Raw genomic sequence first — 13,708 nt, 5'->3', positions numbered from 1 at the left:
AGACTGAGAGCTGCTCTCCCACTGAGGGCCAGGAAATCAAACAATTCCCAGTGATCTCATTTCAGGATTGTCAATGATACTTCAAAAATCCAAGGCTAGAGCAAAATTCTTCATTGTTATGAAGAATTAGAAAGAATGTGCATTTCTGAAAACCTCAAACATGGCAAAGCTCTCACTGGAAGAGTGGGCTGGAGTGGACAGAAAAAGAGGTTGAAGGAGAAAGATTACAGAATTTACATCCCCCTGTTCCCTGCCACGATTAGACACTTTTATAGAGCAAATCACAAATTGTATTCAAACCTAGCAGAATACTGGTTTGGTTATTTTTAATTCAGGACCTATAAATCTTTCCATTATTTCAAAGAAGGCTTCAACCTTTTGCCTGTGATCCCAGTTATTATGGTGGCATTGGTGAGGGGGGAAGAAAACAGAATTTCCAAATCAGTATCTGGTGACACATTTTTAAGTGCAAAATGAAAATGTCATAAAAGGTTGGCTTTCTATACTACAGCATTTACTTAACATCTTTCAGTGATCTTTTCAAATCACTGTTGTTTTAGCTTTTGTTTCCAGTTAATGAGGGCAAAATTAAATGGATGTCAAGAGTAAGAAGTAAATTCAAGCTGATGAAGCACTAATTTTAAATGAGTGTTCTCTTTGAAGGAAATACTCACAAACCAGCTATTTTAATTATACTTTTGATCATTTAAAACAAATTAATAGAAATTGTATATTTTAATTTCCAACTTCAGGAAATCCATGCTGCACCCTCGTGATCTTTTACAGAACATCAGAGAGCAGGCAGGAAGCCAAATCTGGGCAACATCGGAGTGTAACTTTCATAAATCCTCTGGCCATTAAGGCAGACGTAACTGGCAGCCACTCAAGACAATCTTCTTCCATCCCATTAGCGCAGCCACCGTGTCACCACAGCCACAAAACACAGCCAAGGGCTCCTCAATACAGGGAGTGCTGTGGTCTAAATTAATCTATTTATCTACAGATATCGATCAAACCAGGTGTGACCTGGAGCTGCACCTACACCCAAAAGCTCAGTCTCTTACTGGCAGCATAAACAAAAAATGACCTGAAACGTGTTAGGGAGCTTTTCCACAAAAAATAATAATGATGGTTAATTGGGAAATGGACTAAAATTATTCAGTTACCTTCACCACTTTGTCCTGCAATCTCTAAAGAGTCTAAGTGCACCCAGATACTCTTCACTGCTTATGTCCAAGTGTCCCAATATCATAATAAAGCAATTTATTAGACAAATGAATTCCACAGAGTTTTTCATCTGTTAGATGAACATACAAGGCACCAGGTTTAGGTGACAGTGAGCAGAAAAAGTATTGCACCTAACTCAACCTATGGAGGAGGACTGTGCAAATTCACATTGCTCACAATAACGTGCTATTTAAAGTAAGACATGAGTTAGAGGTCAAATCCTTACCAAAAAGTGGCACTAGGCCATCTGTAACAGCAGAAAAAAACAAGGAAAAAAGGCTAAGGAAAAAAAAAATTGTCCTCCAGAGAAGGGTAAAAAATAACCAAGACAGAGTAGGACAAATTTTGGAAAGACAGGAAGTCTTGGAGGACAAAAGAAAGCAACAGAGGAAGCAGTTCCTATGGACATATGCCCATCACACTGCTGGCTTTGGAAGAACAAACAAGTTTACCAATAAGTAGGTAGATTTTCAAATCAAGGAATAGTGTAGGTTGGGAGGTTCCTCTGGAAGTATCCACTCAAACCTGGAAGTTGGCTGTGGAAGTTGGCCATGAAGCCCCACACTCACAGCACAGCACCAGGCAAGTAAATTATTCTTTGCATTGCTGCTCCCACCCAGGCACAGAGCTCAGGGCAGCTCCCCTGCCTGCCCTGCCTTGGGCACTGCATCCCACTGGCTAAGAAAAAATTCTGAAACAACCTCTGCAACAACAATCTCCGCAGCCTGCCTTGAATTCACTCTGCAAGGCAAGTCTGACAGAAATTTGGGCTGTGCCAGCTGTGCTGCCTTGAATTCACACTGCCAAGGCAAGTCTGACAGAAATTTGGGCTGTGCCAGCTGTGCTGGAGCTGCACAAATGCACTCCCTCACTTGTCAGAGCTCCTGTGGAGGGCACCTCTTTCTGCTTCGTGGTTGTCTGCCATCGTTTCACTCAGGACTCCCATGTTTCTGACAGGGATTTCACGAGGAGAGACAGAATATCTCAGGTGTGCTGACCACAGGGCAGGTTTGAGACAAAGCAGAAATTTTGATTAAGTATCCGTCTCACAGAAATACAGACAAACGTGGGGAGAAAAAAACAGTGTTGATTAATACAACTTTCCTTTCTCCTTCAGTGTTCAGAAAATCTACTGGAAAAAGGACAAACCCCAAAGTTCCACGGAATGTTTTCTTCCTGGGAATATTGGTATTTTTGTATTTTGTTCTAGCAGGGAGATTAATTCACGGTGAAAGGTGGATAATGTTCACCTTCATCTCCCACTTTTTTCCATCACCTATCAATGTTGAAACATGATTTTCTAGAACTACAGTCTGAACTTACTGGTTTGAATATGTGTGGATTAAGGGCAAGTACATCCAATTTCCTTCAGGTAAAGGTAATTTTTCCTGTTTAGCTTGTTGCTCCATTGTTATCTAACAAAAGAAACAATTATAATTTTTCTTATATTCTTACTTTTTCTTCCACATTCCTTGCACAAAAATGAAAACCCAATTAAAAAGTATTAGCACTTCAGTCAATTTTTTTTAACAGGCCTGCATTTTCTCAAATGCTTCCACAACTGTGCTTAGCACCCAAAAATTTCAATAAAGAAATAATTTTTTTCAAGTATTGAAGAAATTATAAAAGGAAAAAGTCTGGCTTCTTCTATGTGAAAAAAGGTTGTTTAAAAAAAAATTATAAATATGAATCCTGAAATCAATTACTCTGACTTTTTTTCAAAAGACAGCTTTTGAACCCTGCAAGTCCTACAACCTGTAATCTTCTTAGGATTTAAGGGGAAAATGAAGATGACTGGTCTGGATTTTGAGTGATTTATAGTTCATTTAAAACTGGAACAGCAAACTCGTGCTACATCTGTGTGATATTTTGTATAAGGGCCAAACTATCCAGCCACGTTTATGTTGTACCCTATTAAACTTAATAAATCCTGTCAGAGACAAACTTGGCCTGAGCTCACAAAGCTCCTGTTTCCCCAGCTGCATACACAAAATATTATAAATAGTGCAAATTGGGTCTTCTGAGGCCAAGGCAATGTTCAGAGAGGTCAGAAAAACTGCCAGGCAGGCTAGATCCAGTGAGTTAGTCACCCTTGATTTAGGAAAAGGCAACTGAAGAAGTGGGAAAAGAAAAAGAATCTTATGGAAAGTCATGTAATACCAAAAGAGGTGCCTACCCAGTGCAGTATCCCAGGGTTGATACAATCAACACTGAGTTTTGGGAAGGGATGGAAAAGAAGAGGAGAAATTACCCCCTTTTCTCAGACAAGTCTGAGAAAGCTGACCCAAAGGAAGCTCTTCATACCAGCAGCTGGAGAAGGAAAGTTCAAGTCAAATACACATTTCTTGACAGAAACAAATGCTAAATTCAAATGCAAATCATAGGAAATAGATTTTCTGCACATTCCCTATGGAAATACATCCTAACTGTTCAGAAGAAAAGGATGATATTGGGAACAGGACAGGGAGAGGAACAACAACATATTGCTGTAAAACCTACAACCTGCATTTTTTTTCACCATCAGCTACAGGGATAGAACACTGGAAAAGGCCTTCCAGTTGGGAAGTGTGGCAGCTGCAGGCAGATCTTTGGCAATTCCATGGAGGACACCTCAGTACCAGCCTTTGTGAAGGTCTTTGCCTCCCCTTCTCCATGAGGGAGACTGTCTGATAATGCCTAAGGCCTTGAAATCTCTTCATTTCTAGATGCATTCAGCTCAAAGTTCATTTTTTATTCCTATGTTCCCTTCTCTCAACCTTTATAGGAGAGCCCTCCTCTGTCCCCACCTCATACAATGCATTAATAATGCCTTTAAATTTTACTGCACTTGTCAAAGCAAAGTCAAAGGCTTTTCTTTTCACCGCTCACCTGCGTCTTCTCCCATTTCATCTCCTCTTTGTCCTGCGTGTGTGACCAGAACTGAATATCAAAATTCCCTCCTATCACTCCCTCTTTCTGTTTGCCTCTCCCGTTCTCAGATCACATTTGGGTTTTGCAGTGCAGTCACACTGAGGATCCCTGTGATCAGCCCCCAGCCCTCGCCCCTTACAAAGGGAGGGACGCGACCAGGCAGGGACACGACTGGAAGGGATCTCCAAAGAGCATCTGATTTTCATGGGATGCAAATGGATTCCTTGAGTGCTTCAGCTACAAAGCAGTCCAAAACTGAAACTTCTCTTTATTGTTTCTTCTATTGCTCTTTCCTTTTTTAAATTATTGTTTGTTATTTTGCCATTCTATAGTTTTTGCAGAATCCTCCTGTAGCATCTCCAGTTTTTGCAAAGTGCTTTGAAATAAATATGAACATCATAATTGGTTCATACTATGGACCTGACCAGTGCTAGATGCATCACCCTTTCCTACCCAAACAATTCCTTTACAGTTTTTTTTTTTTTTTTTGTTGAAAATAACTAATCATTCACTCAAAATTATGTACTATGTTTAAAGATTGATTTGGCTATTAGTTGAAAAAGGCAAGCCTTAAAAAAACTCAAAGTGTATGAAACAACTGTCAATTAGGAGACAAAATAAAAACTATCACCCTGACAACAAAGGGTGATTTTCATGTTTTAGTTAATACAATTTGACTTGAAGGTATCTCAGAAATATCCAGCTGGCCATAGATTTAACATGAAGACCAAGGGCAACTGCTGTGAAATTTTATCTTCTCTTGACAGCAGGCAAAGCCTTAATCATAGCAGCTTTGTCTTTAAAACATAAACTGTAACAGCAATGTATGGAAAAAACCATTAATCTCCCATACAGACAACATGCCCTGTCATAAACAGACACACAAATTAAACAGTGACTTGGCAGCTGTGAGAAATAACAATCATCATTTACTTACATATGGGTTATAAATTTATTGGGGCAACTTTTGGTTCAAAAATGGGTCAGAATTTTTAATTCTTGTTCCCTTTGAAAGAGGACTTATTTCAAAGAGTTTTCAAAATGTGCATTGTTAACTAATACAGCAGAAATTGCAGTGTACCACTGCACAGACTTCACAGCTCAATTAATCAACACATTTACATCAAATAATTAAGCAGCAGAAATGGCCCTCATAATTAGTATGCACACAAAGGACTTTTAAAAGATTCTTTCATTTCCATGGATGAAAGAAACAGCAGACTATGGGATAAAAGGTATAAAAGTGAAAATAATACTTTTTTTATTCAATTATTCTTGTCTCATTAGAATGTGACAGAAAAAATCAAACCGGGTGAAGTCAATACACACAAAAATTCACTTAGCAAAACTGAGCAAAATACCTATAATTCTGCTGACTACAAAAAAAAAAGAACCAAAACTTATTGTAGAGTATATGTGTAAGCAAACACACTCATTTAACCCTGTAACCCTGCTAAGAGGCAGGGTAAAACTGCTGACCCAGAAAGGAAGCCTGAACTTCAGTGTTGACTTTGCTACTGCAGTATTTCTTTAGCTTACTTTTAATTAGGCAACTTCCAATTTAAAAAAATGAAAAGGCCAAAATTCCATCATGTTCTTTCACGTCAGCATCCCCTGGGTCACCAGCACTTGTCAGGACTTGTAAATTTTGCAGAAAAGCCTTTCTGATTTGAATTACCAACAGAACTATTTCCTCATTTACCACGGCCTGTCCTGTTTGCTCTTCATTTCTCAGCTCCTCACACCAGTCCTGTCCTGGGCACCCCAAGCTTTAATCCCCATGCTCCTGACAGCAGGGCCAGAACAGGCTGAAAAATCCAATGTGTGAATGTGCAGAGCCCAGGGGTGGAGTGCCACACATGGGGAAGGCTTCAGCAGCTCAGCTGTGCTGTCCCACAAGGACAGAGGAGAGAATTGATCTGCTCAGACCTTCCCCACCATCAATCTTCCCCCAGTGCCCCAGACACACCGTGCACAGAATGGGGATGGAAAGGCAAGGCAGGGTGTGTGGTACAAAATGAGATATCCTGGGGCACACAACGAGATTACATCTATTACCATAAATTATGAAGTGATTTAGGCATAAATGAGGGCTGTCATGAAATTTAATTTTAATGGTTTGATAATCAAGTAAGAAACACAATAATTACCGTACCTAGGGTTTTTCAATAAATTCAGATCACTGCTAGTGGCAACACTTTTTTGTTCACAGACATTAATACAATTCCCTCCCAGAGCTGTCTGCTATATTTTTCCATGTCAGAACAACCTGTTGATTGCCTCGTTGCTGGGATAAACAAGCTCAGATTTCCCACTGATTACATTCAAAACACTTGCACTTCGCTCACTGCAAAACTCCTTTAACAGTGCAGCTGACTGCTTCAGGAAACAGCTTTTTTCTTCCTCAAGAAACTGGAGACTCAGCTAGTCCAGAAAAAAATCTCTGGAGGCTGAGCTTTCCAAAAGCAGACAGGAGAGAATTTGCTTCCCTCATCATCATATGTCATATGTTCAACTGGAGAGGTGGACAAAACATGTCGATACCACTGGGCGATATTTTAAATTAACTGAAGACATTGCCAATGCCTCAGCACCACTCACTGCAGCCAGAACTTCCAGAGAGTAACTTGGCTGACATCTTTTCATCAGGACACCAGGTGTCCAGTGCATTTCCCTGTGGATATTAAAGTTTAAAAAGAAACTCCTGCAGGTGTAAAGCAGCAAAAATTTATTTGAGTTGGAATCTAGCTTTGTAATGAACCCTAAAATTATTTTCAGGATTTCAACAAACGACCGCCCAAAACTCTTGCTCCTCTCTTTTCTTCAACCAACCTCACAGGAGAGGGAGGACAAATCTCCTGTATTTTCCTTCTCTACTCCAAAGAAATCTTGTTCTCTTGTCTCCCCATCATAATCTCGTGGGAAAAAAAGACTTCAGACTAAAACATGTCACTAATTGTCCCACAATGGGATATGAAGGAACATTTCAAGCCATGTGGAAAGCAGAGATGGGAATATGAAGTCTCTAATTAACATCTTGGGATATAGGGGGAAAAAAAAGGCTGATCCTTTCATTTGTTTGTCTGCAAAACAAGCAATGATGAAAGACAGAAAGATAAGTGAACAAAATAATCACTGAGCCCAAATTATCATTTCTGTCTATAAAATAACAGGGAGCAAAATGTTTCTCTATCCTAAAATAGAGGGAGAAGAGTGTCACTTTTCAGAAACACTGCTTATGTGTATCTCCAAGAACAGCTACAATGCACACAGTAAATAATCCCAATTATTGGCTTTAAAAGTACAGCAAATTGTAAGTTTAAGCTTTTCTGAAAGCTAAAATTATAATTTTCACTAGTCAGCAGAATAATCTTACAGTAGAAAAAGGCATCTATTTTCCAGATAGCCTTTTAATGGCCTAAAGGATGTCTCTTTTCCTAAGTAGTGTAATATTAGTTTTTCCTGACATATGCAGTGTTATTGTAGCAGCTATTATTGCCCTGTCTCTAAGTTAATTGAAGCAAACTGCCTTCCTGACCTTAAAATAAAAGTATTGTGCACTACTCTACACATTTGATCCATTTTACATGAATACAAATAAGACAGAGAACAGGATAGGGTTGGAACACACCAAATAATGTGGACATTAAAAAATGGATCCCAGATACTGCCCTTGATGGGCTCAGAAAGATTTGGCAATGCCAGCACTGATCTGCTGACAATCCCAGACTTTTCTGGCATTTCTATTTCCATCTCCTCACCCTTCCCATTGCCAGGACCATGGTCAATTGTACAGCTTCATTATAAATCAAATATATTACTGAGTGTTCTAGGAAGTGCAGCACCCAGGAACTTCCATCAGCATTCCTCATTTTCCATGGGAGCAATGCAAGAATCCCCTGCAAATTCCCCCTCAGGAGGGAAAAACTTACATTCTACAGTGACCACTCTGTAATGTGGAGAAGAGAAGCAACACATCAACACTTCCAAGTTATTTTACTTTCTAAACATCCCAGGTGGGAAGCAAAAGAAGCCAGAGTAAGCAGGATGCAGTATTATCCTTCTTTGTGGGTCTGGAGGCAGTGACTATGAAAACACTTACAGTCCCCAGCAATAACAAAAGGGACAAAGAAAACAATTTCCTGCCGCCTCCACTCTGTCAGGATGGGAGATTTCAAAGTGAGGGTGATGAATGGAGACAGAGTAAATTACACAAGGAAGAGAAAGTGACCAAAGCTGGCAAAAAGTCGTAATTTAAATACAGGTGGAATGAGGAAAACATTAAGAATGAGGGCAGCATCAAAAAAGGTACAGGGAAAATGAAAGAAATAATGAACTTGATTGAAAAGCCTCTCTTGAAATATTAATAACAAAAGATATCCAAAGGAAAAAAGTCCTAAAAGGAGACTCTAAAAGAGGGATGTGTTGAAAAGCTTTGTTTATTTGGGTTGAAAACCTTGGTTCAAAAGCAGATTCCAGGGAATGCCTGCCCTGTATTAAAAAGCAAAGATCTGGAGCCATTGCTTAAAAAGGGAAAATATTTCTCCTTTTTTATTTTTTTTTCTTTTATTTTTCCCCAAAGAGCAACAAAACCCTTTTCCTAGGGGTGGGAAGCTAATTTTAAAGCCCAGTGTATGTCTCACCTGCTTTTCTGTAGTAGATCTATTGGAGTAAAAATTAAAACTCATAGCAACATAGGAGTCATATACACAAGTCTACAATAAAAAGCACTCACTTTCAAGAAATAGATAATAAATGAGTTTAGAAACAATGGCAAACTGTGCAATTTCTAACCAACATAAAAAACTTATTTGGCAATAAGAATAAAAATAACTTTAAAGGTTTAAATATCTGCAACACATATACAATCTCCTTTGATAAATGACTGTTTCAAAAGACTTACTGAAAGAGTTTATATCCATTACAATGTAATGATTTAAGGGTATTTAAATTTAGATTTAAATCCATAGGAAAATAAAATTCAATCAAAGGGATGCAAAGAAACTTTATAATCTGATTTGTAGCTTAATTTCTATCTGTTATATATTGTCCCAAAAACTGGGAATGAAAAATTTCAAGGGGTCTGAAAACTACAAAAACAATGCAAAAAAACATGAGGCATAAAAATAAAATTATAGAACAACATAGATAGGAACAATAATATTTTGGTGACTGTCTAGACTGCTTTTTAAAAAAGAAAAAAACAATTCTTTCCAAATAAAAGGAAGAAGCACTGTATGTTACTGATGTTTTTGTCCACTGCTTGGAAAAGTAAAATTCAACCTGAGTTTGAGTCAACACGTTTCCACTTGGTTGTGCTTTGGGAGTCACCAAGGCAAAAAGCATTCCAAATGTGCTGCTATTTTACCTATTCTGTAATTCTTTTTGACAGCTGCATTCCTTGCAATTAACGTGGTTTGTCTTTGAACTTGATATTCATCCAGGGATTTGCAGACATGAAAACACCTCTCTTTCACCAAGTTTCTCAGCTGCAGGCCTTAAAGAGTGCAGCACAACTCTCCCAGAGAAGAGAGCAGTGCAGGGAGCCCAAGAGCAAGATTCCCTTTTCCACATTATCACCTTTCCAGGATGAAATTGGAATTCAGATGCAATGATCATCTGAAGGAGATTAACCAGGCAACCCTGGGCTGCAGCCAGCAGCAGGAATCTGAGGCAGGTGTGTAATGGCAAATAATGGTTAATAATGAGCTCTACATCACTCTAGTAGGGTTGTAAGAATCAATATCCACAGCAGCCTGCTTGATCTGAAATATATTTTCCCACAGAGATTGGAATTGCTTTTTCTTCAATTCTCTTTTTCTTTCCTGTCGTTTTCTTTGTAGGAAAAGTGAGGAAATGGCTGGGGAACCACGTAAAGAAAATTCGAAACTGGGAAAGGGTAACAAACTACTGAGATCATGTTTTAACACCAGGATTACATTCAGAGCACATGGAAATTACATTCAAACGCTCTACAAAAGTTAAATAAGCTGTACACCTCAGCACCAACTGCTCTGTATTTCATTATTTCCAGGATCACTACGTGCAGAGCCCAAAAAAATTTACTTGAGATATTGCTAAAACTTAGTGATGCACCTTCAAGAAAGAAAAACTTTCATGTCCTTTGACACATAAACAAAATTTAAGAAGAACAACAGGCACCTAAATGTCATCAATTGTGTACAGAAAAATAATAGGGCTAAACCTGGGCCCTTTTGGCAGAGCCAGCACTCACCGCTGACACTCCCCGGCATGCAGAATCAAATCTTCATTGTTCCTGGCACTGATGGTCAACTCATGCTCTGAGGCATTGAAGACATCAAGAAGGAGGTGACACTGCCGGGTGCTGTTCAGATGGAGGGGAAAAAAGCCCAATTTCAGTGATGATATTACTGTATGTTTATCAAAATTAGTATTTATACATGGATATAAATATATATACAAAGAATACATACATTCACATAGAGGTTTTATCTCCTCCTCCAATTCTAAGAACACCCTTATCCTTCAAAAGCAACCTTTTTAAAAATAGATTTTTTTTTTGCTAGAACTAAGCAGAAGGGTACATCCTAAAGAGAAGCAGTCCCATGACAATTCTGACCTGCACAGTATCAAGCCCCACAGCATTTGTTCACCTCTCTATATTCTCACTTTGCAGCTTCCACATTCACTTCTGTGGAGAAAGCCACAGAGATTTTTCAGTTCTTTAAGCCTTCACATAAAAAAAAAGAGTTGTATTATTTTAAATTACCTTGACATTACCTCTTTAATACACAAATTTGCAAGCAAAAATTTAAATAGGTTTAAGTCCATTATAAAGGAGAAATTCCATTTCCATGGCTTGTCGACAGACCAAAACAAGCTGGCAACTGGAGCACTTAACCTTGAGAAGAACTTCTCTGAGAGGGAGAACTCTCTCTTCTCTGTAAGACAGGCAAACACAGGCCCTTCTCACAGAAAAACTGAACATTTTTTGGCTACTGTCCTTCAAATCCAAATTTCCCCAGATGCATTTGATAGAAATACACCAATTGCATTTCTGGTAACCTCAGAAAATAATAGTGACAAAGTTGCAGAATAGAAACCTTACTGCAAAAGTTCATTCCAATAAACGTTTAAAATTATAATTAGTATTTGTACAAAGTCTTATTAATTACGTTAATAGTAATAAAAATAATTTTCTATTTTAGTTACTATTTAATAAAATGAAGTGTTAATATTTTCAATTTTTTTTTTCTTCTAATTAATATTCTGGAAAATTTTATTCTAATTTACAGCCTTTTCTTCCTTGTGAGACTAAGCAGAAATAGCAGCACTGATGATAAAAATATAATACACATGAAAATTTATTGGAACCAGGTACCAAAATGCCAAGTCCTACCAGACAGCTGTATTAACACTTTATCAATCTATGTGAAAATCAAAACTTCCCAAGAGGCTGCTGAACAACCCAGAAATATCCCCAAAAGGGAAGAAAGAGGAATATTAGTGGGAATTGTCAGAGCCATCCTTCAAAGTGCATGAACAAGCTACAGTTGTGTATGTGGGGCAACCAAGAATGTTTATATTATTTATATTTGTATTTATATTTATATATTTATATTTATTTACTGCACAGTAGTTTACAATTGAATTGAAATACTATTCCAAAGGCAATTAAACTCAGAGGTACAAGAGTTTAAGAACTGTTCTACTCTGAAACAGGTTCTCTAGTCCATAATACAACTCTTCTGAAAATCAAAGATGCCCCTTGCAGAGCACACCCAAGAGGAAATGTTTTGCCAACCCTTGGGTCAGAAACACGCCCAGGAGGTCGAGGTTGAGGTCACCAAGTGACAATAATGTCACCTGCAGCCAGGCACTGCAGGACAAGCAAGCACTGCTGGGGTCAGGACCAAATCTCTAAGCAAAAACAAAAAAAGCAAAAGTGGGGGTGGAGGCTTTTTTAATAGATATTTGAAGAGATTTCTCTCTCTTTGGAAAACCCCAATGACTACTGAGTATAGAGGGGGATGCAGGGAGGCAGCTGAGTGCCTGAAGCAAACATGTCAAAACTCAAGAATTTAGAACAAATAAGGAGACGTGGCTCTTGTTAGAAGGTTCCTTCCTCGGAACTCACAAGAAAGAAATAACTGGAAGGGCAGTGCTTGAGTCAGTTAGCAGGAAGGACTAGAAAAGAAAAGAGGGAACAACTTTTATCAGCTTGTACCTCATCTTTGGCAGAGTGGGACAAGACCTGTGAAGTCTCAGACAACCTCTGTATCTCCAGCAGATACAACGTGATGGTCTGGAAGAGCAACTTCCAATGTCGATTAGTTTTAAAAACTTAATATGGAAGGAATTTGTTATTTCTGCCACAGCAAACCCAAACAAAAAACATTCAAGCCTCCTGCAATATCTTCTGGCAGCAGAGCCAAAGCTTTGCAAATAAAACAATTCATGCCACAAAGGACTTACACAAGCAGCTGCCCTTCAGGACTAAACAACATTGATTTTAAAAATTCCTAAATATGAATTCTTGAAAATTATTCATCACCACAACATTTATTTCCTCGTCTTCCAACACTATACAAAATAGACATATAGAAAAACTTTAAGTTAATTCTCAAGGGAAATCTTTAGGTAAAAAAAATATGAAACTTGAAGTTACAGAATTATTACAGTACCTTGAAAACTTAGAAGAATAAGATAATAGTGTGCAAGAACTGAAAGTAACATTAATACTGTAGAAAAGGTAGCACTAGATCTTCCGAATAAATACAGAAGAGGATCAAAGAGGCAATGAAAACCAAGCACAATTAAAGGTTTTTTTGTTTTTTCACAGCAATGAAAACCAAGCACAATTAAAGGTTTTTTTTGTTTTTTCACAGCAATGAAAACCAAGCACAATTAAAGGTTTTTTTTGTTTGTTTTTTGGGGGTTTTTTTTTGGGGTTGTTTTTTTTTTTTAAATTAAAACAGGAAGCTTCGAACAGAAGCTGCATCCAAGTAAGGAAAACAAGAAAGTATAAGCTCTGGAAAATCAGATATAATGCCAAAAAAATAGTTGAAAAAAAGAAACCCTGAAGTTGTTAAAAGAACATTTTGCTGAAGATCTGAGAACTAGCAGGAAGGGTTTTTTTCTTTTTTTTCTTTAACATTCTGCAATCAGTAAGACTGTGTAGAACTCATGATGCTGAGTTACGAAAGTTCCAGGAAACCAAAGAATTAACAAGAAAGCCAGAAATTAATACCAATTTTCCCTCCAGCACAACATAGGAAGGCCATCCTTTGCAAGACAGGAATCAAAGAAGCTATTTCAGTGTCAGTAAAGGAGACTTGAGAGGCAAATAATTAAATAATATTTATGCAAGTGTGATAAAGGAACTCCAGTAAGATTTTGCTGAACTCCTATACCAGAAAATGTCAAACATCAAATTGTTTTAAGGATTTTAAGGCAATCGACCAAATCTTACCCCACTAGAGCTGACCTCAACACTATGTGAATCAGGTTTTTTTAAAGTCTGCCAGCTTACAAAATAAACCCTTAAAACACTCAAAATAGTGAATGGATCTAAAGTTGATTACATGAT

General features: G+C 38.0%; 1 protein-coding gene across 12 annotated transcripts in view; it reads right to left on the bottom strand.

The window, feature by feature from the left end:
* The window catches only part of TRAPPC9 (trafficking protein particle complex subunit 9), a 444,584-nt gene that overhangs the window by 275,000 nt on the left and 155,876 nt on the right, over positions 1-13,708 (bottom strand). For 10 of the 12 annotated variants that reach the window (XM_068180203.1, XM_068180211.1, XM_068180227.1 and 7 more), the window contains one exon: positions 10,373-10,483. In XM_068180203.1, the coding sequence (XP_068036304.1) occupies positions 10,373-10,483 (111 nt within the window). Of the gene's footprint in view, positions 1-5,311; positions 6,812-8,125; positions 8,211-10,372; positions 10,484-13,708 lie in introns of those variants that run through there. The other 2 variants (XM_068180274.1, XM_068180281.1) reach the window with 2 other exon arrangements.

Source organism: Anomalospiza imberbis, chromosome 1 (genome assembly GCF_031753505.1).
Source record: "Anomalospiza imberbis isolate Cuckoo-Finch-1a 21T00152 chromosome 1, ASM3175350v1, whole genome shotgun sequence".
NCBI lineage: Eukaryota > Metazoa > Chordata > Aves > Passeriformes > Viduidae > Anomalospiza > Anomalospiza imberbis.
The sequence above is the reverse complement of the archived record's forward strand: the minus strand, read 5'-3'. Positions and strand labels throughout refer to the sequence as shown.